General features: G+C 39.0%; 2 protein-coding genes across 9 annotated transcripts in view; one reads left to right on the top strand and one right to left on the bottom strand.

Moving 5' to 3' along the window:
• Window positions 1-145: 145 nt before the first annotated feature.
• On the bottom strand, window positions 146-10,933 carry LOC130456233 (OTU domain-containing protein 5-like). 2 transcript variants are annotated; one of them, XM_056809908.1, is made up of 9 exons: window positions 10,825-10,933; window positions 5,334-5,427; window positions 4,467-4,531; window positions 4,187-4,343; window positions 3,941-4,089; window positions 2,341-2,544; window positions 1,860-2,037; window positions 1,644-1,757; window positions 146-929 (listed from the first exon to the last, which is right to left on the bottom strand). In XM_056809908.1, exons 1-9 carry the CDS (start codon window positions 10,921-10,923, stop codon window positions 808-810), a joined length of 1,182 nt encoding a protein of 393 aa, XP_056665886.1. In that variant the 5' UTR covers window positions 10,924-10,933; the 3' UTR covers window positions 146-807. The 2 variants fall into 2 exon arrangements, with proteins under 2 accessions (XP_056665886.1, XP_056665885.1); XM_056809907.1 differs by having other exon boundaries at window positions 10,405-10,923.
• Window positions 10,739-20,955, top strand: part of SYCE1 (synaptonemal complex central element protein 1) — a 90,726-nt gene continuing 80,509 nt past the window's right edge. For 6 of the 7 annotated variants that reach the window (XR_008914828.1, XR_008914830.1, XR_008914831.1 and 3 more), the window contains exon 1: window positions 10,833-10,970. The gene's annotated coding sequence lies outside the window, so the exon portion shown is untranslated. 7 annotated transcript variants of the gene reach the window in all.

Consider the following 20,955-nt stretch of genomic DNA (forward strand, 5'->3'; position numbering starts at 1 on the left):
CCCACAGCACTGACTCTAAGGTAAGGGTTTAAAAAAAAAAAGAAAGAAAATAGATTAGTCCTTTCTTTCAATTCTACTATGCTGGTATGGTGTCCCTTTTATTTCCCAATTTTTTGGGGGGTACTCTGAGAACAATACACATATCTTTTGAGCTCTGGTGTTTTATTGTCCAAAAGCCCCACAAGGAAAAGAAGTTTTATATTCATTGTTTAATTTAACAAAGAAACAGAGTGAGAAAGTAGGTGAGGCAAGGAATAAAAGATAGTTACTTAGTTAATCTGGAGTGTCTCTTCTCTAAACCATTCCCCAGTTTTCTGCAACCATGTACTCAGGCCAGTATGTCTTTTTTTAAAAAATAAAATGTTTTAATTCAGTTGGATGAAGGAGGAAAGACACCTAATCACAGATGGTATTGTGTATCCTTGGAAGTGTAGGGGTGAGAGGCAAGTTTTGGAGAGGGGGAAGCCTTTAAGGCCTCTCCTGAAATACCTTGAACAGGTATCAACAAAGAGGTGTTTATGCAGAAGGCACTTTAGATAATACCAAAGAGGGATGCTAATTTGACATTTTTTTTCTTTCTTTTCCAAGTGTATCTATCCCTTATTTAACTATTTATTGGATTTCAGCAGAGCAAGGAATGGAGATTGTTAAGAAGTATAAGAGGGAAGTGAACATATTATAGTGGACTGGACAGATTTTGGCCATAGGTGTGTATGTGTCCCTTACAGTACCTGGGGAGGGGAGGGGGAAATGCAGTGGATGGGGAGTAGAATGAGTAGAATGGAAGGGACTTCCAGGCCCTGGTTATTAGCTCTTGTCTGATGGTACATCTCTATGCATGATGCTTTTCTTCATACTGTCCAGGTATTCCTGTTGGGAGATAGCAAGGACTGAAGCCAATATCCCATCATCATCCCAGTCATTGAGACCTAGAAGGGAATAAGGAAAGGTAAGGTCAGGAACTAAGAGGAGTGAAATAGTCTGAATTGAGAATTTGCACAATAGTCTGGGTAGAAAATCGATAAATTACAAGACCTTGGCTTAGGATCTAGTGGACTACTGGAATAGCCTTTTAATTAATCTATTCATCTCACATTTTACTTCTTTACATCCCCATCAATCACAAAGCTGTAAAAGTGATATTCCTAAAAAAAAATGAGTCTGATGATATAATTTCCCTACTTAAAATCCTACAGTGGCTCTATTCTAGAATTAAATATAAAACAACTTCTCTTTGGTTTATAAAAACCATTTGATTCCTACCTGATTTCCCAGGCTTATTACATATTATTTCTTTTACGTTCTACTTTTCAATTAAATTGGCCTACTTGTTCTCTTCTGTTTTAAGTCTAAAATGTCTTCCTTTTCTCAATATTCCCTCCTAGAATGTTTAGCTTTTTTTCAAGCACAGCTCAAGTTCATCTTTCTTGATTTTTTTTCTGGTCCCAAATTTATTTTCTATTTATTTATATGTGTGCATGTTGTTTCTCCATAACAAAATGCAATCTTTTAGGGAAGATCTTTTCTATATATCAGGGACTATCAAAGTACAATCACAAAACAGATAATAAAAAGATGCTTACTATATGAAAAGGAAACAAAGAAATAATCATAGGCTCTTGATCCTCAACACTAGAACTTACCAAATGCAGTGGGTGACATCTGTTGAAAAAAGGCCCGACATTCCAAAGCAGGATATAAGGATACAAGTGGAGAAGAAGAACGGTCACTTCCTGCTGCTGACTGGCTACTTGGTCCTGATACAGGAGAAAGAATTATTATCTGGGGCTAAGAGGAGGAAGGTAGGAAGTGGGGCAAATGAATAGACTACATTTAGGAAAGTAGGTAGTAGTACTGACCTGGAATACTGGGTGAAGGGGGTTTTGTGAAGGTGAGGGCATGGCTTGGTGAGGGAGGCTTGTGGACCAGCTCTGGCTGCTCAGTGGCTCGCTGTCTTGGAGACCGGACACTCCATTCATCTAGGCTGCTGGATGTAGCTGCTGTAGCTGAGGTGCATGTGGCACAAGCTTTCTGGGACTGCAGAAAAATGGAGCAGCTTTGGAATGAATTCTATTCCTAAGCTCTATCAAAGCTTAATACTTTCAAATGGCCAAAATAATTTATAGCTGGCAGCAAACATAGACTTGGTTCCATCTTCTAATACTACTAATAGTTTTCCTAAACAGAGGACCAAAAAACAATCATGGAAGCAATCAAATGCTTTTTTTCCTTTTCACTGAATTGTTTTTCTATAAACTCTTGGTATTTAAGCCTGAGATGGAGTGCTAATTCCTTAGACCTCCCTTTATCCTTTGCTGTCTAGAATGTTAACTAATATACCTGAGTTTGGCCCTTAACCTGCCAAGACTGTTTCTCTTGATCCCGAAGCCATTGCAAGTAGGATTCCCGAGCCACTTGTTCTTCAATAGCCTCATCAGTTGCCTCCCAATCAGTGGCTCGCTTCTTATCTTCAAGCATCTGCTGCTCAATCCATGACTCCTCTGATGTTTTTATGGCATTCTTCATAAGGGACTGCTCAGCAAACTAAGTATGAGGGAAAACAGAATTGATATTTTGAAAAGAGAGATTTTTATACTTAGATTTTAGATCTGGGTATATATATATTTTTATAAGGGCATATACAAAAAAAAGGAACATGCTGAGGTATATATGTTGTTAGGGTTAATAATTATAATTATTACTACCTATTTTAAATTACATGTGTCAGCATGGAACTGCGGAACCCTAAACTTATGGCTTAGTGAGATCTGGTGAACCCCAAGTTTCAGGACTAGCTTATAGGTTGGAAACTCCAAAGCTTGTCCTTGCTCCCTGACTCTGGCAAAGTCAGTGACTGGCGCTATAGACAGTGAATCAGTCTTGTAAGCTGAAAGTCCTGAGTTGATCCTTGGAAGGAGGGTGTGATATACTGGAAAAGGCTTCTGGAAAGAAGAGTTACTTGATTTCGGCTTGGGCTTAGCTCCCACCTGAAGTGGATTGTCATTGCCCTGAGCGTCCCCCACTCAGTCTGAAACTGCCAGCCTGAGATTCCCTTCAGGGTAGATTCCCAGGGGAACAGGGAGCAAGGACAAGCTTTGGGGTCTTAAACCTATAAGCTAGTCCTGAAACTTGGGGTTCACCAGATCCCACTAAGCCATAAGTTTGGGGTTCCTCAATTCCATGTTGACACATGTAACAAAATTTTTCAACATGCATTTTCCAAAATTATAAGATCCACATTGTCTCTCCTTCCCTCCGTTTCCCCTTCTGGGAGAGGGAAAGCAATTTGATTGGGTTATCTAAGAATTATCATCCCAAACCTATTTCCACATTAGTCACTATTGTGACAAAATTTGTACAACCCAGTGGAATTACTTATTTACTCTGGGAGAGGGGAGGGAAAGGGGGGAAAGAAAGAAAATGAATCACTGGAAAAATGTTTAAAAATAAAAATTAGTTTTAAAAAATGCTGGTGTTCCTGTAAAAAAGGAATAATCCTTATATATGGCCAAAAAATCTTAAAAGAAACACACCCACACCTACATCCACATATGTGTGTGTATATGTGTGTATATATGTATACACACACACACACACACACACACACACACACACACACACTCTCATGGACCATTAGGAATCAAATTAGACTGTATTAAATCATGACCCATATCCTCAGATTTGCCTTGGAATCTATTTATTGAACATATCACCAAGACAATAAAAGAAGAGAAATAAAGAGAAAGGATTCACTAAAAGAAAAAAGAGAGAACAGGGCAAAAAAGGAAAATTGCTCATAAATAGTAGGAAATTGTGGTAGATATTGAGGAAAGAGAAGAAGCTAAATTGGAAATGGGAAAACTACCAAGGTACTTCAAAGTTCTGGAGACCTACCTGACCTCCTATACAAACTTTCTAAAATAGAGTCTGATTCACTTACCCCTGGTTTGAAAGAAGGAAGCCCCAGGCCCACACCAATAGTGGCTTTGTTAGGATTCACCACAGAATTGTAATGGATGTTACAGTGATAGCTGACCCGGATAGGCTCATCTTCATTTTGTTGAATGCTATGAAATGTATTGATCGGCTCTGGGAAGGAAGGAGACAGATATGTCAGAGTTTAGGTCAATTCAGCCTTCCATACCCTATTTACTTCTTGAAGAGTTTAGTTCCAGCATTGTCCCACCTGTGCTATATTGATATACTTCCACTGGCCTGTTGTACATTTCAGCCATGGCCTGCATCTCAATGTGGTTGCCATGACAATTGTTCTTTCGTTTCCGGTTAATGTAGGTGGTGAAATCTTCGGTAACATAGTTAGAGAAATAGTCTGCATTCTTCATCTGGTGGTGGTCGTTAGGAAAGGGAAAAGAGTTGTAGAGATTCAGCTTGGAAAAGAAAGAGAGAGAGAGCAATAGTCCCTTCCCCTCCCACAGTACTTATGGCTATCACCTTCTATATCTCACCAAATAGTCCATGCAATGTTTCCGGACAACTTCATGCATATCCTGATCCCCATATACTTGGTCTGCTGTAGGTTCAAAGAAGGGTGACATCAGAATCTAGGACATGAGACTTATATTATAGCTGGAATGGGGTCTTAAGAGATCATTTGCTCCAGTTCTCTCCTTCACAAAGAAGAAAGCCATTCCCCAAAGAATGAAAAGATCTGATACAAGGTTACATAATGTATTAATTATAAAAAAGGAATAAAAGGAAAAATATTCTTAAAAAATTATAAAAGGGGAAAGAATATAAAAAAAGAAAAGGAATAAAAACCTGGCTTTCTTGATGTATCAAATACATCTAATAGGTAAGTTTTGATCTTTCCTCTGGGTGCACTGTCTCTAACTTTTTTCACAATAGATCTGAATGGAAATTCTTCACTGCCTCAAGTTGCAGAAAAGGGTTCGTTTTTTTTTTTTCCCCCTAGACAAAATACAGGGAATAAGGGAATTGAGGATAAGATCTAAGATATGTGATCCCGAGTTTAATCATTCAGGATTAACCACTCCAGCCTGGGCTGGAAAAGGGATAAGGAGGAAGTGATAGTAAAAAAGAACAAACTTCATTCAAAGAAGAATTCTCTTATAGCAGAGCCATGCAAATAATACTATGTAAGAAGTGGGTTAGGGTTTGACTTCTCTTTCCTTGATGACTAGAAGCCCCTACTTTTAGGGGGCCAGTTTGGCCCCTTGACTCCACTGCTAGTTTTGATACATTGTTCCTTGGTTCCCAGACTTGAGATAACAAACACTCTGGAACTTGAATCCCCAATTAGACTAAATTCTTCAATGCAGGAACTGGACAAAAGTCCAGAAGGGACAACTTACCCACAGCTCTGAATAAGCAAGCCCCATCCTCCTTCATCTGCTTGATAATGAAACCTTTCTTATCTCTCAGGGCCTTCTCAAACCAATGTTCCTGCTAAAATAAGAAGCAGTGTTTAGCATAGCAGCTAGATCCAGTTACTATAAATATCTAATTAGCTGACAAACCTTGGAATAGTAGAGATTAGAACAGGGAATCATTTAGGAAGTAGAAGAACTACTCTGTTTTAAGAAGCAGCTATGAGTTGAATCATTATTCAGTAAATAAATTCAGTAAAAAAAGTAAAGCAAATGAGTTGAAGAAAACGAAACCACTCCAGTTCTTTTGCCAAGAAAACCCCAAATCATGTCACAAAAGGTGAGACCTGACTGGAAAAAAAAAGACTGATAACAATTTGTTACAAATGACGTGAAGCTCAACTCAGATCTGGGCATTTTCTCCAACTTGAGAACAATGACTTGAAATCACATAGTAAATTGATGTGAAATCACATAGTAAAATTGAAATCACATTAGTAAACTGATAAACAGTAACTGACTAAAAGGCCTTCATCTAGACATGACCTGCTCTTGTCTCAGGTTTTCTCAAGGCAGATTACCTTTCTGTCTCTTTCATAAATCTGGAGTAGTTTTTGTTCAATATTGAATGGTATAAACATCAGGCATTAATTTATCTAAAAATGAATGGACTGGCAAACTCATATTAGAGGAACTCTCATCTTAAGATAAAAGAGTCCAAAAAGAAAATGAGATCTAGATAGCATAGTAGATAAAATTTGGGGCCTCGGGTCAGGAAGACCTGAGTTGAAATCTGGTCTTAGTCAATTAATAGCTCTGTGACTTGGGCCATTCATTTAAATTCTGTTTTCCTCAATTTCTTCATCTGTAAATTTGGGAAACTAGCAGTATTTACTTCCCAGGGCTACTGTGAAAATCACATGAAACAATGGTTAAGGGCTTAGTACAAAGCTTGGCTGTGTACACTTACAATATAACTGCTATAGCAATGTTAGTTATCATTGTCAACAACCATCATCCTCATCAGCTTGAAAATAGGAGATATGGAAGGATATGTTCATTCTTTAAATGTATGAAATTTTTATTTGGCTTCAAAGGGCTAACACCAACATGAAAAAGGCAGTGTGATATAATGTGAAGATCATCAGATTTATAATCTAAATAGCAACTCTGACAATCAATTATTTTATTTTTATTTATTTTTTTAAAGCCCCTACCTTCCATCTTGAAGTCAATACTGTGTATTGGCTCCAAGGCAGAAGAGTGGTAAGGGCTAGGCAATGGGGGTCAGGTGACTTGCCCAGGGTCACAAGGCTAGGAAGTGGCTGAGGCCAGATTTGAACCTAGGACCTCCCATCTCTAGGCCTGGCTCTCAATCCACTGAGCTACCCAGCTGCCCCCTGACAATCAATTATTAACAATTAGTAAATGCCTAGTTTGTCAGGCATTCTGCTAAATGCTGACTACTATCAACTGATATTTACATATGAACTTTAATTTATTCCATAATTTCTCTTTGGGCTTCAGTTACATCACTGAAGATGTTTGATCTGAACTGGAAAAAGTATTTTATACTTTACCTTGATGATATAAGAAAAAAATTTCCTAATAATTGAGAGTAGTACATCAAAGGCATTTCAAACTTAATATATCCAAGATAGAATTTATTCTCTCTCTCCTTAAATCTGCTTTCCCTAGCTTCCCTATTTCTATCAATGACTACCATTTAAAAAAATTTCCCTGATTTGCAATCTAATAATTTCCTCAACTCTCTTTTTATCTCTCATCTCATATGTCTCCTTCCTAGCCCTCAAAACCTCTATGCTAATACCTGCCCTAATAAATCTCTCATCCATTACAATGTAACTATTCTGCCCAAGAAGTGATTCCTCCTAAATTCATAAGATAAAATTTGAACCCCTTTAGGCATTTTAAATTTCTCATGTTTTGATTATCATGTATTCAACCCCCACTTTCTGCCCCTAACCCATACATTCTCTTCTATACACAGAAGTCAAACTGACCTACTAGGAGTTTCTTACACTTAGCATTCCACCTCATGGAATAGGTATTAGGGTTAGAGGATGTAGCCAGGCCAATGGAGGGATGGCCATGAATTTAAAACTGGTCTCTGAGACTTCTAAGACAGAAGGTAAAAGTTAAAATCAACAACAACAAAAAAAACCACACCACTTTTATCACATTCTCTGGACCTCTGTCTAACTCTGTAATTTCAAAATGTCAAGGCTCAAATCAACATATTCACACCTTTAAAAATCCCTTTTCTTAGTTTTCTGTTCTTCCTCTGCCTTAAAATCACTTAAATGTATATTCTTTAATTATCTTAAATAGGTTGTATCTTCAAAGCAGAATATAAATTATTTCAGAGGTTTTATTTGTATCATACAGCTCATACCAGTGAAGGTCCTTAACTTACAATGTGTGATCAAAATTTCCTTCATCTTCTTTTTCTGGCAAATAAAAATATTGTACTAGCTGTTCAATTTAACTAAATTCCATTTACATTAAATATTGTTCTAGGTACCAGAGCAGCAACTTTCTGATTTATATTTTTTTGAGTTCCTTTTGGACTTGAATTTTTGTGGCTCTGGGAAAGAAATTATTTTCCTCAAACTATCAATACCCAAATCCTAGCTATTTTTACCTTAATAAGTCATTGAAACCTACCAGAAAGAGCTTATGTATGAGCTTTACATGTGTGTTAAATTTATATGTGAATGTATACATATATAATATATATTTCAACCATTACCTTCCATCTGAGAATCACTACTAAGTATTGGTTTCAAGGCAGAAGAGTAGTAAATTGCAGTTAAGTGACACAGCTAAAAGTTCTACAGCCACATTTGAATTCAGGACCTCTTATCTCTAGGTCTGCTTCTTTAGCCACTGGTTTGCTGCCCTCTACTCCTTTTTATATATCTCTTTTCATTTAGTTTCAGAAGTATTTTTGCCTATTTTCTCCTGATTAGGTAATTATTCCCATAATCATAAGTTAGCTTGAGACAAGCATATTATTAAAATGATGCAGATGACACTGAAGTACAGAGATCTTAAGTGACTATCCAGAAGTAAAAAAACTATCAGGATAAAATTGAATAAATAATGGCCTTTCCATCAGACCGTTTAGATAATACTCACCCATATATTTGTGTCCATAAAATTAAGAAAGCATCATTTCCAGATTTTATTGTCCTGTCACCTTCTTAGTCTTTTGTCTTATAAGCTTCCCCAGCATCCCTGTTTTCCTCTTTCCTTCATTATAATATCTATGTGAACTCTTCTAAATAAAACCTTTCCATTTGGTAGTTGGAGATACTTTTACATTATATTGCTCTTAGTAAGGTGAGATGAGGGAGGCCTAGTTATAAAGCACTGTGGCTTTAGTTCAGGAAAAGGTGAGAAACCTGGTTTATTATCTATTGTGTTCCAAGAACTTCTTGTTAAAATTTGACTAGAAGATTGGCTATGTGGATGTTAAATGATGATATGATTATGATGATAAAAATCCTGAACTTAGGTTTGGTAGTAAGTGCTACAGGTGAAGTGCTTAAGACTTCCAACATTTAAATAAAAAATAAAAAAATAAAAAAAAAATTAAATAAAAAGCTCTTGGGTAGTACTGATATTGATTCAGTGAGCCTGGGACTTTTTTGATCTGTGAGTATAGAAATGTCAATAATGAAATTAAAATCCACTTTCTACTCACATATTTTGGTATTGATTTTAAAACAGCAAGTTGAGAATTTTGTCCCTTTCATACTTGGGAATAAATAGTTCACTAACTTCCTATAGGACCATAATGACCTTTGTGTCATTAATTTATTTATGTTAGTTGGAAAAAGCAGTTACTTAGGTCAAGGGGATAGTACACTGGGCCTAAAGTCAGGAAGACCTAAATTCAAATTTCATCTCTGACTAGTTTGTGTGGTTCTGGATGAGTCACTTAATCCTGGAGAAGGAAAAGGCAGAATTATTAGTGTTTTTGCTAAGAAATACTAAATGGTGTCCTAAAGGATTAAGCATGATTAAAAATGACTGAACAATGTAAACATGCTAAGAGAATAGGCAGGACTTGAACAAAGTTGGTGGTACAATGCAAGAAATATGTGCCCTAGTCAAAAAATATTTCTGATACAAGATGGTAAAGAAGTGATGAAGCTGTTATGAAGTACCATCAATAAAAAATTTTTTTGACCATGAGAAAAGGAACAAGTATGCTACACTTCTTTTTGTCCTTGTGATTATTAGGTTTTTGAGGGTAATGGATACTTTAAGAAAAAAAATGATTTATCTTTATTTTGGGGGGAGAGAAGGACACTATTTGAAAGCAAGGGCAAAAAATAATAAGAAAAATGTGTTTATCACTGAAAATGTGAAATTTTCAATATTTATAATTTTTATATATTAATTGTAGTTGAATATTTCTATTCAGTGTGAAGATAAATTTCATGAGGTTATACATATGTATAATTTTTTCCTTTCCGTTTAATACAATCAGTAAATGTTTGTGGCTGGTATAAGTGGAATTGAAAAAAAAATTTAATAGAAATTCTTATGAGAGCCTTTTTCTGCTCATCAGGGATATGATATGGTGAGTTTAAGAGTAAGGGTGCAAATACTTAGCATAGAAGACAAAAAAATGTGTATTTGGCATTACAATTCTAAGTTAACAGCAAGAGTTTTGTGAAATTTCTGAAAATTTTTTGTAAGGGAATTTCCTTGGAGATGTAGAGGTGTAAACAGTGAAAGATGAAAATAGAGAAACACAAGAAAACTAAATGTGTATAAGAGGGAAGAAAAAGAAGTGAACTAAGGACTGAAATAACCCAGAAAATATAAAAGTATAAATAAATATTTAATTTTTATCAACTTAATTTATTAATTTTAACAATAAAAGGAATAATTTGGACACCGCAATTTTGTGTGAAATTAGTGATTATATGAAAGACTTCGTGACCTATTTTGTATAAATTGGGTTCAAGTAAAATTTTTCAGAAATTCTCATAAATCTTTTAGTTTTGGGTGACACTACCTGCTCCACAGTGGCGGGATCCATGGCTTCAATACGTGAAGTTGCAGCGTCGTACTCGTCCTCACTGTTATATCCTGCCCCTTCCGGATCCGGGCTGCCACCTCCATAGACACCACATCCGAGATTATTAGTTTGCTGACGCCGCCTCTTACTAACGCCAGGTCCCGAACAACAGCCGATCGGGCTTCCAATTGGGCCTCCAAGGGCGCACAGGCCCAGGCCGTCCCCTGCCGTGGGGCTAGTACTGGCCCCACCGGGGGGAGGCGGTCCTGGGCCAGGGGACGATGAGGCTTGCCCCCGTGAGCCCACAGATACCCCACCTCGACTGCCCCCACCCGAAACCCATAGTGGTGGTGAAGCTCGAGATCTGACCCCTGAGGAGGGACCAGCGCCAGGTCCTTCTCCTCGATCTGGACCAACCTGGTTAACATTAGGCCCTGCCGGTTCACCGTCTGGATTGGCTTCTCCATCGGCTGATGGTAGAGACGGAGGGGGTGGTTTCTTCGGCAGAATAGTCATAACTGTACAAACCGAACGTTAAAACGCAAAGTAAAGAACACCTTCAGGTAAGAAAAACAGGAAGAGACTGGAAAAAAGTCCCGGATGAAGTAGAATCTTGCAAGAAGGGGGCGGGGCTAGAAAAACACGGAAATCAACTCAAAAAGGAACGTATTTTAAAAACCATCACAGAACTAAAAATTAACGTAAAACTGTTTTTGAAACTTTATTTTAAAAACCTCTGAAATATTTTACGTAATGTTTTACTTAAGGACATATACACAACTGCTTTTAGAAAATAAAAAACCGAGTTTTAAAAAAGTTAATTGAAAAGTTTAAAGTATACTTATGATAAAGGCCAATAATAATAAAGCTTTAAAATTTCAAATGTAATGTAAATCTATTTTGATAAAACGATTTTTACCGCTTTCTGTAAAAAGTAATAAATATCAGTAGTTATTTTATAATTGAAATAGAAATATTTCCGACAAAAAACCATGAAAAAAAGGACAAATAAGCATTATATTATAATGTTAAGTAAATTGTTTTTCCTGAAGGATTAAATGAAAAACAAAACCAGAAAAATGTTAAAAACTTACTGAAAATTAAAATAAGGGACACTTATTAGTACACAAAGGGGAACTGTTGCTAGCTATTACCATACTCCCAACTAGTCATATTGGCCCCTGTGTCTCAGATAGCTTCAATTCCCGTGATGTCACCTATCCTGTTCTATTCTTTGTTCTATTTTTCCCCAAAACTTGTAAAAAAAAATCTCTTCACCTTATTTGGGGTTTTAGCTTACCAGGAAGCTATGAATGTCAACGTGGAATCTAAGAGTATTCCAAGTTTTAGGATTAGCTTGTAAACTGGACACCCCAAGTTTGTCCCTGTACCTATGAGAGTTTGCCCAGGGAAGTTTCAGATTTAGCTAGCAGATTCAGACAGAATAATACACCTTAAGATATTTAATGAACTTCTAGGTGGAATTAGCAAATTTTAATCAAATGCTAAGAACTCCTTTATGCTAGTACCTTCTCCCATTGTGCCAGAGACCCTTTCTGCAGAAGGCCCACCCATGCAGGGTAGTGTCCTTTAATCCACTACCTGACACCCTAGCCAGTCTAGGTAGTTTGAACATTTCCATTTCCTTGTAGCCATGGTAATGTGAATTATTTCCCTGTCCCTCAGTTCACCCAAAAGTATATAAGCTTTCCAACTTCTTTTTTGGAGCTGTCAAACTAGAGCAGTTGGCACTCCTAGGGGTTAGTGCCCCAGGCAGCCAGAGTTTTGGGTCTCTGTATGGATTTTTTGTCACATCTCTGCTTGGAGGCCTTGAGGAAATTAATCAGGAGGACATCCTCATGAGTTAAAATCTGGACTCAGAGACTTTATAAATTGTCTTAACCTTGGATAAATTACTTAATCTTGTTTGTCTCAGTTTCTTCATCTATAAAGTGGGTTGGGAAAGGAAATTGCAAACCATTTTATCAAGAAGTTGGACATAGCAAATGTTTGAATAATAAATATAGATAATGATAATGTTAATATGGAATCTAGAAACCCCAAACTTGTAGCCTCAAGATCTGATAAACCCAAGTTTTAGGACTAGCTTGTAAATTGGAGACCTCAAAGATTGTATTTGTTCTCTGTGCCTGTGAGAATACACCCTGAAGAAAATCTCAGGTTAGCAGTTTCAGACTGAATAATGGACCCTAAGGTAAAAAGACAATCCACTTAAAATGGAGGTTAAGTCCCGGCCCAGTGACTCTTTTGTGGTAGGCTGTGCTTCAGTCTCTAAACTGAAGATCTGAAGGGTGTGATAAACTGGGAGAGGATTCTGGAGATAAGAAGTTAGTCAGCTGGGGCTTAGCCTCCACCTTAAGTGGATTCTTTTACTTTATGGTCCATTATTCCAGTCTGAAACTGCTAGCCTGAGCTTCTGTTCAAGGCGGATTCTCCCTGGAACAGAGAACAAGTATAAGCTTTGGGGTCTCCAACTTACAAGCTAGAACTAAAACTTGGGTTTATCAGATCTTACTAGGCTACAAGTTTGGGGTTTCTAAATTCCATGTTGACAATAAATAAAACCCTAACCCTACCAATGTTTGCTAAGGAGAAAGCTCAATTCTGTACAGCAGTTTGTTTTTTTTTCTTCCTATAGGGAATAGATTTCTTCCATAGTTGTATTAGTGAAAATATTTTCATTTTTTTGGAGCCAGTTATATCATTCACTGTCACAAAATTTTGCACCCCAAATAAAAACTTTAGCTGTTAAGAAATTAAAGAGCCATTCTTTCTGGTTCTACTTGCAGACTAATCATCATATAAGATAGCAACTTCTCTGGAGAGAGGGTCAATTATTCCCATGGACTGTCACCCATAAGGAGAATAAGGCCATTCTGGTTGAAAGTAAAGAGAGAGACACAAGGCAGTATGTACTAGGCCAAGAAAACCAACACTATATTAATCACCATAAGGGACTGTTTGATAGGGACAGACTATAACCTTGAACTCAAGAGTGTTGGGAATAGCAGTACTTTCAGTCCAGGCCCTGAGATATCCTTCAGGAGTGGCAGCCTCTGTGGAAGACAGCCTGATGACTCCATTATGTGCTGCAGCTATAGCTTCACAATACCTAGATAGGAAAATCCTTGCTACCAAAGTCCTTAATCCTGGCTACATCAGAAGTGGAGAGGATTTTAACAGTAGAAATGACATTACAAATTCCTTGACCATCTGCTTTTCTACCAGTTCCTAAAGTTATGGGACCTTTTCATCTCACTTGAAGCTAAACATGAGCTCCTTTGAGAAAGAAGTGTTGACTTTTCCCTGCCTATAGTTATCAGTGGGTATATAGTAGGTACTTAATAAATTTTTGATTGATATTGACTGGCAGCTTTGTTGAGCAGCAGGTTAGTAGATGGAAGAAATTTTAGAAGAAAGGAAGTAAGCAACTGGAACAGGCTGCTGAATAAATCACTTGTACTTTGGGGTATTGACTTGGCCATTAAAAGAACCATTTTTTTACTGTGAAGTGGAAGTGAAGGCAGAAAGCATCTGGATGATATAAGATGAGAACCCACAGAGAAGTGGGACTTCTTAGCAAACAGTCTTTAGTGAGGGTCTAAAAATAACAATAGTGGGAAAGAAAAAAATGAAGATTAAAGCAAATGTATTTCTTATTGAAAAGGCATTAGGGAATAGTAGAATCACTGGAATAAGGAAGATAGACCGAAGAAGAAATTAATTAGTTATCGAGGAATAGGTGTTCATAGGAGATTGTTCTCCCTAGGGACCTTAGGCATCTTAGGCAGACAGCAAGTATTTGACACTGAAGGAATGGTACTACTTTAAAGGCAGGCCCAGACTAGATATTGGATGTCTTTCTTCTCTCATCCTTCAGTAGGAAGCAAGAGACTGGACAGGAGACATACCAAGTGGCAAGAATAGACAATAACCTTAAAGGAAAACTATATGTAGCACTGTTGCTGATGTAAAAACTTTTTGGGCTTCCTTTGTTTGAGGGTACCCTGCTTTCCCCAATGATGTGTTAACCATATAATAAACTGCTCAGAGACAAGCTTTCTCTCAGAGTTGTCTCTCTGACAGACTCCATGCTACAGATTTTGCTGTGTCTCTTGTTTGTCATTTTCTCTGTCTCCTTCCCCACTCTTAAACCCATTCCCATTTGTTTTCCCAGTCTTTGGCTTCCCTCTTTGGGGATTAGAAGCCACACAGAGATTTTTTTGGAGAGGCTGAACCTCTTCAATTGGCTCCCATGTAAGGCTTTGACCACTAAGGAGGATAATTGTAGTACCAGGGCCAAGGGGGCTGACAGACCTTCAACTAGCTATCAAGGTGAGGTGCCAGCCCATATTAAAACAATAGGTGAAAAATTTTCTTCTCACACATGCTATATTTGTTTGTTAAAATGTTTGCTTTAACATCAGGGAACTAAGATCTTAGAATCTAAGTTACAGGCATTTATTAAGATTATCTTATATCTTTTATCCTTACTTTCCAATTCAGTTAGTCATAATGTTACAAGAATGAACTTTAATAGAAGCATTAAGGCAAGCCCAAGGTGAGGGGCAGACTGTCTTGCCAGCTATCTCATACACTTGAAAACTTGTTAGGTTGGAATTAATCCAATCTCCTATAAAAAACTTCATGCTAAAACAGCTTTTCTTCTTAGATGCTCTTAACATGAATATTTCTTTTCTCATTCCACCTCTTCCTCTCTCTACCTCTATACTTTTGGCTTCTCCAGAAACTGTTTCTATCCCTCTCAGCAATATATAGCTTGTACCCTCCTCCCCCTTCTGCTTCATCAAACTCAGTCATTCCTGTTCCCTCCCCCACTCCTCCAGTCTCAGTATCTCCTGCTCTCTCTCCCTTCTTGTCTCTTCCTTTCTCTGTCTCTGTCACTGTACTGTCTCTATGCCTCTGTTAGTGTCTCTGTCTCTCTCTTTTTCTCTCTGTGTCTCTATCTCTGCCTCTGTCTCCCCTTTCTCTTTCTCTACCCACCCTTTTTCTGTCTCTGTCTTTCTATCTCCCCTCCTCTCTCTCTTACCATATTCTCCATCTGTTCTCTCTCTCCCTCTCTATCTGTCTCTCACTAGCTCTTTCTTCCCAACTCTCCCTTTCTCTTTCTTTTTCTGTCTCTCACTGTCTTTGTCTGTCTCTCTCTTTTTCTCTGTGTCTGGCTGTTTCAGTCTCTGCCTCTCTGTCTCTCTCTGTTTCTCCCCATCACCTCCTTCTCTCTCTACCTGCCTTTTTTCTTTTTCGCTCTTCCTGTCTCACCTCTCTCTGTTCCTCCCAACTCCCCCTCTGACTCTCTCTCTTTCTCTCTCCCCATCTCTCCCTCCCTCTGTCACCATTTATCTCTTTATCTCTGTGTCTCTGCCTCTATCTCTCTCTTTCTATGTCTCAGACTTTCTGTCTCTATCTCTTTGTCTCTTGCACTCTGCATTCTCTCCCTTTCTCATATGTTCCCTTCTCCCCCCCCCTCTCTCTCCCTCTCCCTCTCCCTTTCCACCCCCCCCTCTCTCTCTCTCTTTCTCTTCTCTGTCTCTCCTCTCTCCTCTCTCTCTCTCCTCTCTCTCTCTCTCTCTCTCTCTCTCTTGACTCTATACCTGTCTATATCTGGGTGAATGTGATAAAGAGAAAGCAAGCTGGGGAGAAAGACACACAGACAGACAGAGACATGGGGAGAAATGGAAAAAGAGAGACACAGAGAGAGAGACAAAGAGTGATGCAGGAAGACAGACAAGAAAAGAAAAAGACACAGAAAGAATAAGAAAGAGAGAGATTGACAAAGACAGAGACCTGGATAGAGACAGAATGACAGTCAGTGACAGAGAAAGGGATAGACTCAGAGGAAAAGAGGGACAGAGGCAGAGGGAAAGACAAAGAGAGGGAGACATAGAAAGAGACAGCGATAAGAAGAGAGAGACAGAGGGAGAAAGATGGATGCTGAAACAGAGACATAGAAACAGAGAGACAGCAGAGACATGGAGAGAAAGAAAGACAGATAGGCAGGAGGAAAGACATCAAAAGAAAAAAGGAGAAAGAGTAATATAAAGAGACAGATAGAGAAAGGAATAGAGACAGATTAACAGAAATGGAGAGATAGGGAGATAGAGCAAGAGAGAGGGAAAGACTGAAAAAAAGGAGAGACATAGAGGAGGGGGTGACAGAAAAAGAGACCTACAGAGAGTCAGAGAAAGAGAGAGAGGGGAGTTAGAGAGACAGAGACTGAGACAGGGAGAGAAAAAAGGGGGGGTAGAGAGAGAGGAGAGGCAGATGGGGAGATAGAGAGACAGAGACAGACAGACACACAGAGACAGAGATAGAGGGGCAGAGACTTAGAAAGAGATTCATACAGAGTCACAATAGACACAGAGAGATAGGGACAAAGACAGAGAGAGATTTTGGGAGAGAAAGAGAAAGACAGAGACAGGGAGAGACAAAGAATGAGACATAGAGAGAGCACACCAGAGGGGAGAGAGAGAGAAGAGAAACATAGAAAGAGACACAATAGAAACAAAGACACAGAGAGGATAAAGATGGGGTAGAGAGAGAAAAGACGGTGAAAGAGAGGAAACCCAGAGACAGAAGCAAAAAGAAAAAGAGAGTCAGAGACAGGAAAAGAAATATAGAGACAGAGGGAGACATATAGACACTGAAACAGATACAGAGACAGAAAAGCAGAGGAATAGACAGTAGTGACATGGGGAGAGACAGAGAGAGGAAGGAGAAGAGAGATAGCAAAAGAAACAGACATGGAGAGAGAGAGAGAAAGAGATTGATACAGAAAGACAAGACAGAGACAGGGATGGAGACAGAGAGAAATTAACAGAGAAATGGAGAGATGGGGAAAGACAGAACAAGAGAGGGAGAGACAAAGACAGAGAAGAGTGGAAGAGGGAGACAGAGACTCATATAGAGAGACAGGGAGATAGAGATAGAGACTCAGTCAGAGAGAGAAAAAAGAGGATAGAGACCAAGAAGGGGAGACAGACAGAGGAGATAGATAGAGACACAGAGACAGACAGTGAGAAACAGGCCGAGATAGACAGGGAGACAGATGGATAGTGAAACAAAGACATTTAGAAATACAGAGAGACACAAAGAGACAGAGACAGGGAAAGACATGGGGAGAGAAAGAGAAAGAGTTAAAGAGAGGGAGGTAAGAGGAGAGACAAGAAAAGAAACAGACACAGAGAGAATAAGAGAGAGACAGAGATGGAGACAGAGACAGAGACCTGGACAGAGTCAGAATGACAGTTAGTGACAGAGAGAGGGAAGGACCCAGAGAAGGGCAGACAGATAGAGAGGGACAGAGCCAGAGGGAGAGAGACACAGAGGAGACATAGAAAGAGACACAGAGAGAAAAAGAGAGAGAAAGAGACACTAACTGAGACAGAGAGACAGATGGTGAAAGACTGAGACAGATAGGAGACAGATGGACAGTGAAACAGAGATATACAGAGACACAGAAAGACATAGAGACAGGGAGAGATCAAGAGTGAAACAGAAAGAGAGGGAGCAGGTCAGAAGGAGAGAGAGAAAGAGAGGATGGGGAGAGAGAGAGGCAGGAGAAGAGAGAGAAAACAAAAACAGACACAAGTTGAGAGAAAAAGAGGGAGTGATACAGAGAGATAGGGAAAGGGATGGAGACAGAAAGTGAGTCAGAGACAATAGAGATGATGGGGAGAGAGAGACAAAGAGACACAGGGAGAGCGAGGGAGAGAGTCAGATGAAGAGACAGGGAGGGGGAGAGATAGGAGTGGAGATAGAGACAGGGACGGAGACAGAGAAAAAAATGGGGGGGTAGAGAGAGAAAAGTGGAGATAGACCTTTGAGATAGGGAGGGACACCAACAGAGACAAAGAGACAGACACAGAGAGAGACAAAGACAGGGAGAGATTTGGGGAGAGAAAGAGAAAGATGGAGAAAGAGGGACAGACAAAGAGTGGGGGCAAGCCAGATGAAGAGAGAGGGAGAGAGAAATACAGAAAGAGACAGAGACACAGAGAAAGAGAGAAAAAAAAGGAGGGTAGAGAGAAAAGGGGAATAAAGAGGGAGGAGACAGAGACAGAGAAAAAGAGAGAGTCAGAAACAGGAAAAGACACAGAGACAGTGAGAGACAGACAGTGAAGCAGAGACATACAGAAACACAGAAAGACACAAAGACAGAGACTGGGAGAGACCAAGGGGGGGCAGGTTAGAGGGAGAGAGAGACAGAGAAATAGAGACAAAGAGGAGGGGGAGAGAGAGACAAAGAGACACCTACTGAGAGACAGAAAGAGAGGGAGAGAGAGTGGAAGGGAGATAGAGAGACTGAGACAGAGAAAAAAGGGCGATAGGGAGAGGGAAGGGAAGATAGCTGGAAGAGATAGAAACAGAGACATGATCAGAGTGACTGAGACAGAGGGAGACAGATGGACAGAGAAAAAGATTACTATGGAGACAAAGAAGACAGGAAGTTTGAGACAAAGGCAGGGAAAGACTTTGGGAGAGAAAGAGAGACAGAGAAAGGGAGAGACATGGAGGGAGAAAGAGAGTCAAAGAATGGAGGGAAGAGGAGAAAGAGAGACAAGAAAAGAAACAGATAGAGAGAATAAGAGATTGAAGGAGACAGAGAACTAGATAGAGACAGAATGACAGTCAGTGACAGAGAGACACACACACAGAGAAAGACAGAGGACAGAGGCAGAGGGAGAGACACAGAGGGAGACATAAAAAGACAGAGAGAGAAAGACAGAGACAGGGAGAAGGATGAGATGTGATTAGAATAATTTAATCTTTAAGGGCATTCATTATACATTTATTCTTTTTTTATCCATAACCATTAACTTCAAAAGAATTACTCCAGTTAGAATGAGCACAAATATTAAATATTTAGGAAATCAAGGGAAAGTGTATTTTATTTAAATAAAATTAAATATTTCTTTCTTTCTATCAATTTTACTGTCTCTTTGCTCCTGTCCATCCTTCTCCTTGTCACTTCATTTATATTTCTCCATTCTCTGTCTCTGTCAGTCTGTTTCTTTCTTTTTCTCTCTCTGTCTCTACCCCTTCTGTCTCTCTTCCCTTATTTCATGCTTTCTTTACCACTTTGTTTCACTCGCTTTCTCTTTCTCTATAAATGTCTCTCTTTTTCTCAGTCTCTCTTTTTTTATTTCTGTCTCTTTGTTTCTATTTCTATCTCTCTCTTTCTCCCTCTCTGTTAGTCTCTACTTCCTCCTTCCATATCTCTCTACACCACTATTTCTCTGTCTCTCTCTACCTCTCTCACCCACTCTCCCTGTGTCTCTCTCTCTCCATGTCTCTCTAGCATGGTCTATCCCTGTTTCTCCCTGTCTGTCATTCTCCATGTCTCTCAATGTCTCCTTCTCTGTGTCAGTCTTTCTATCTTTATCTCTCCATCTCTCTGTTAATTTTGTTGTCTTTTTCTTCATGTCCTTCCCTCTCTCTGTCACTCTCTGACACTCTCAATATCTCCGTTTCTGTGTCAATCTCTCTATCTTTGTCACGGTCTCTTTTGCTATTTATTTCATCCTTTCTTTCTCTCTCTGTTTCACTCTTTCTCTATTTATCCACATCTGTATCATTTTCTTTCTAAGTCTCTCTGTCTTTTTATCTTTGTCTCTTTCTCTTTCTGTCCCTTTCTGCCTCTCTATTCCTCTACTTCCTCCTTCTATGTCTCTCCTTACCCCTTTCTCTTGGTCTCTATCTCTCTCTACCTCTCTCTTCAACTGTATCCCTGTGTGTCTCTCTCCCTCTATGCCTCTCTATAGCTTTGACTATCCCTGTCACGCTCTTTCTGATACTCTCCCTGTCTGTCAATGTCTCCATCTGTTTTTCAATCTGTCTCTCTCTCTGACTCTATTTCAATTTTACTGTATCGTTCCTCCAGTCCATTCCTTAACTTGTCATTCAGTTTTTTTCTCTATAGTTGTCTCTGTCTCTGTCAATCTCTTTTTCTCTCCATGTCTCTTTCTTTGCATTTCCCTCTCTCTCCCCCTTCTCTGTCTCTCTCCCCCTTTCTCCCTCTTATTTTCTCTCTTATTTGGTCTTTCTTCTTGTATATCTCTGTCACTCTCTCAAAGTCTCCGTCTCTGTGTCAATCACTCTCTTTCTCTGTCCTTTTCTCTTTTGCTCTTTCTTTTATCTTTTCTTTCGCTCTCTGTTTCATTCTCTTTCTCTATCTCTTTACATGATTGCATCTTTTTCTCTCAGTCTCTCTTTTTTTATCTCTGTCTTTTCCTCTCTTTTCCTAATGTCTCTACTTTCTTCTATGTCTCTGTACCCCCTCTTTCTCTCTCTGTCTCTGTTTCTCTTTACTTCTCTTTTCCCACACTCTCTGTGTGTCTCTCTCCCTCTCTGTCTCTATCTTTCATTGTCTACCCTGTCTCCCTCTCTCTGTTAAACTCCCTGTCTCTCAATTTTTCCATCTCTTTTTCAATCTCTATCTTTCTCTGTCCCTGTCTCTTTGGCTCTTTCCTTTGTCTTTTCTTTCCCTTTGTGTTTCACTTACTTTTT

Source organism: Monodelphis domestica, assembly GCF_027887165.1.
Source record: "Monodelphis domestica isolate mMonDom1 chromosome Y unlocalized genomic scaffold, mMonDom1.pri SUPER_Y_unloc_1, whole genome shotgun sequence".
NCBI lineage: Eukaryota > Metazoa > Chordata > Mammalia > Didelphimorphia > Didelphidae > Monodelphis > Monodelphis domestica.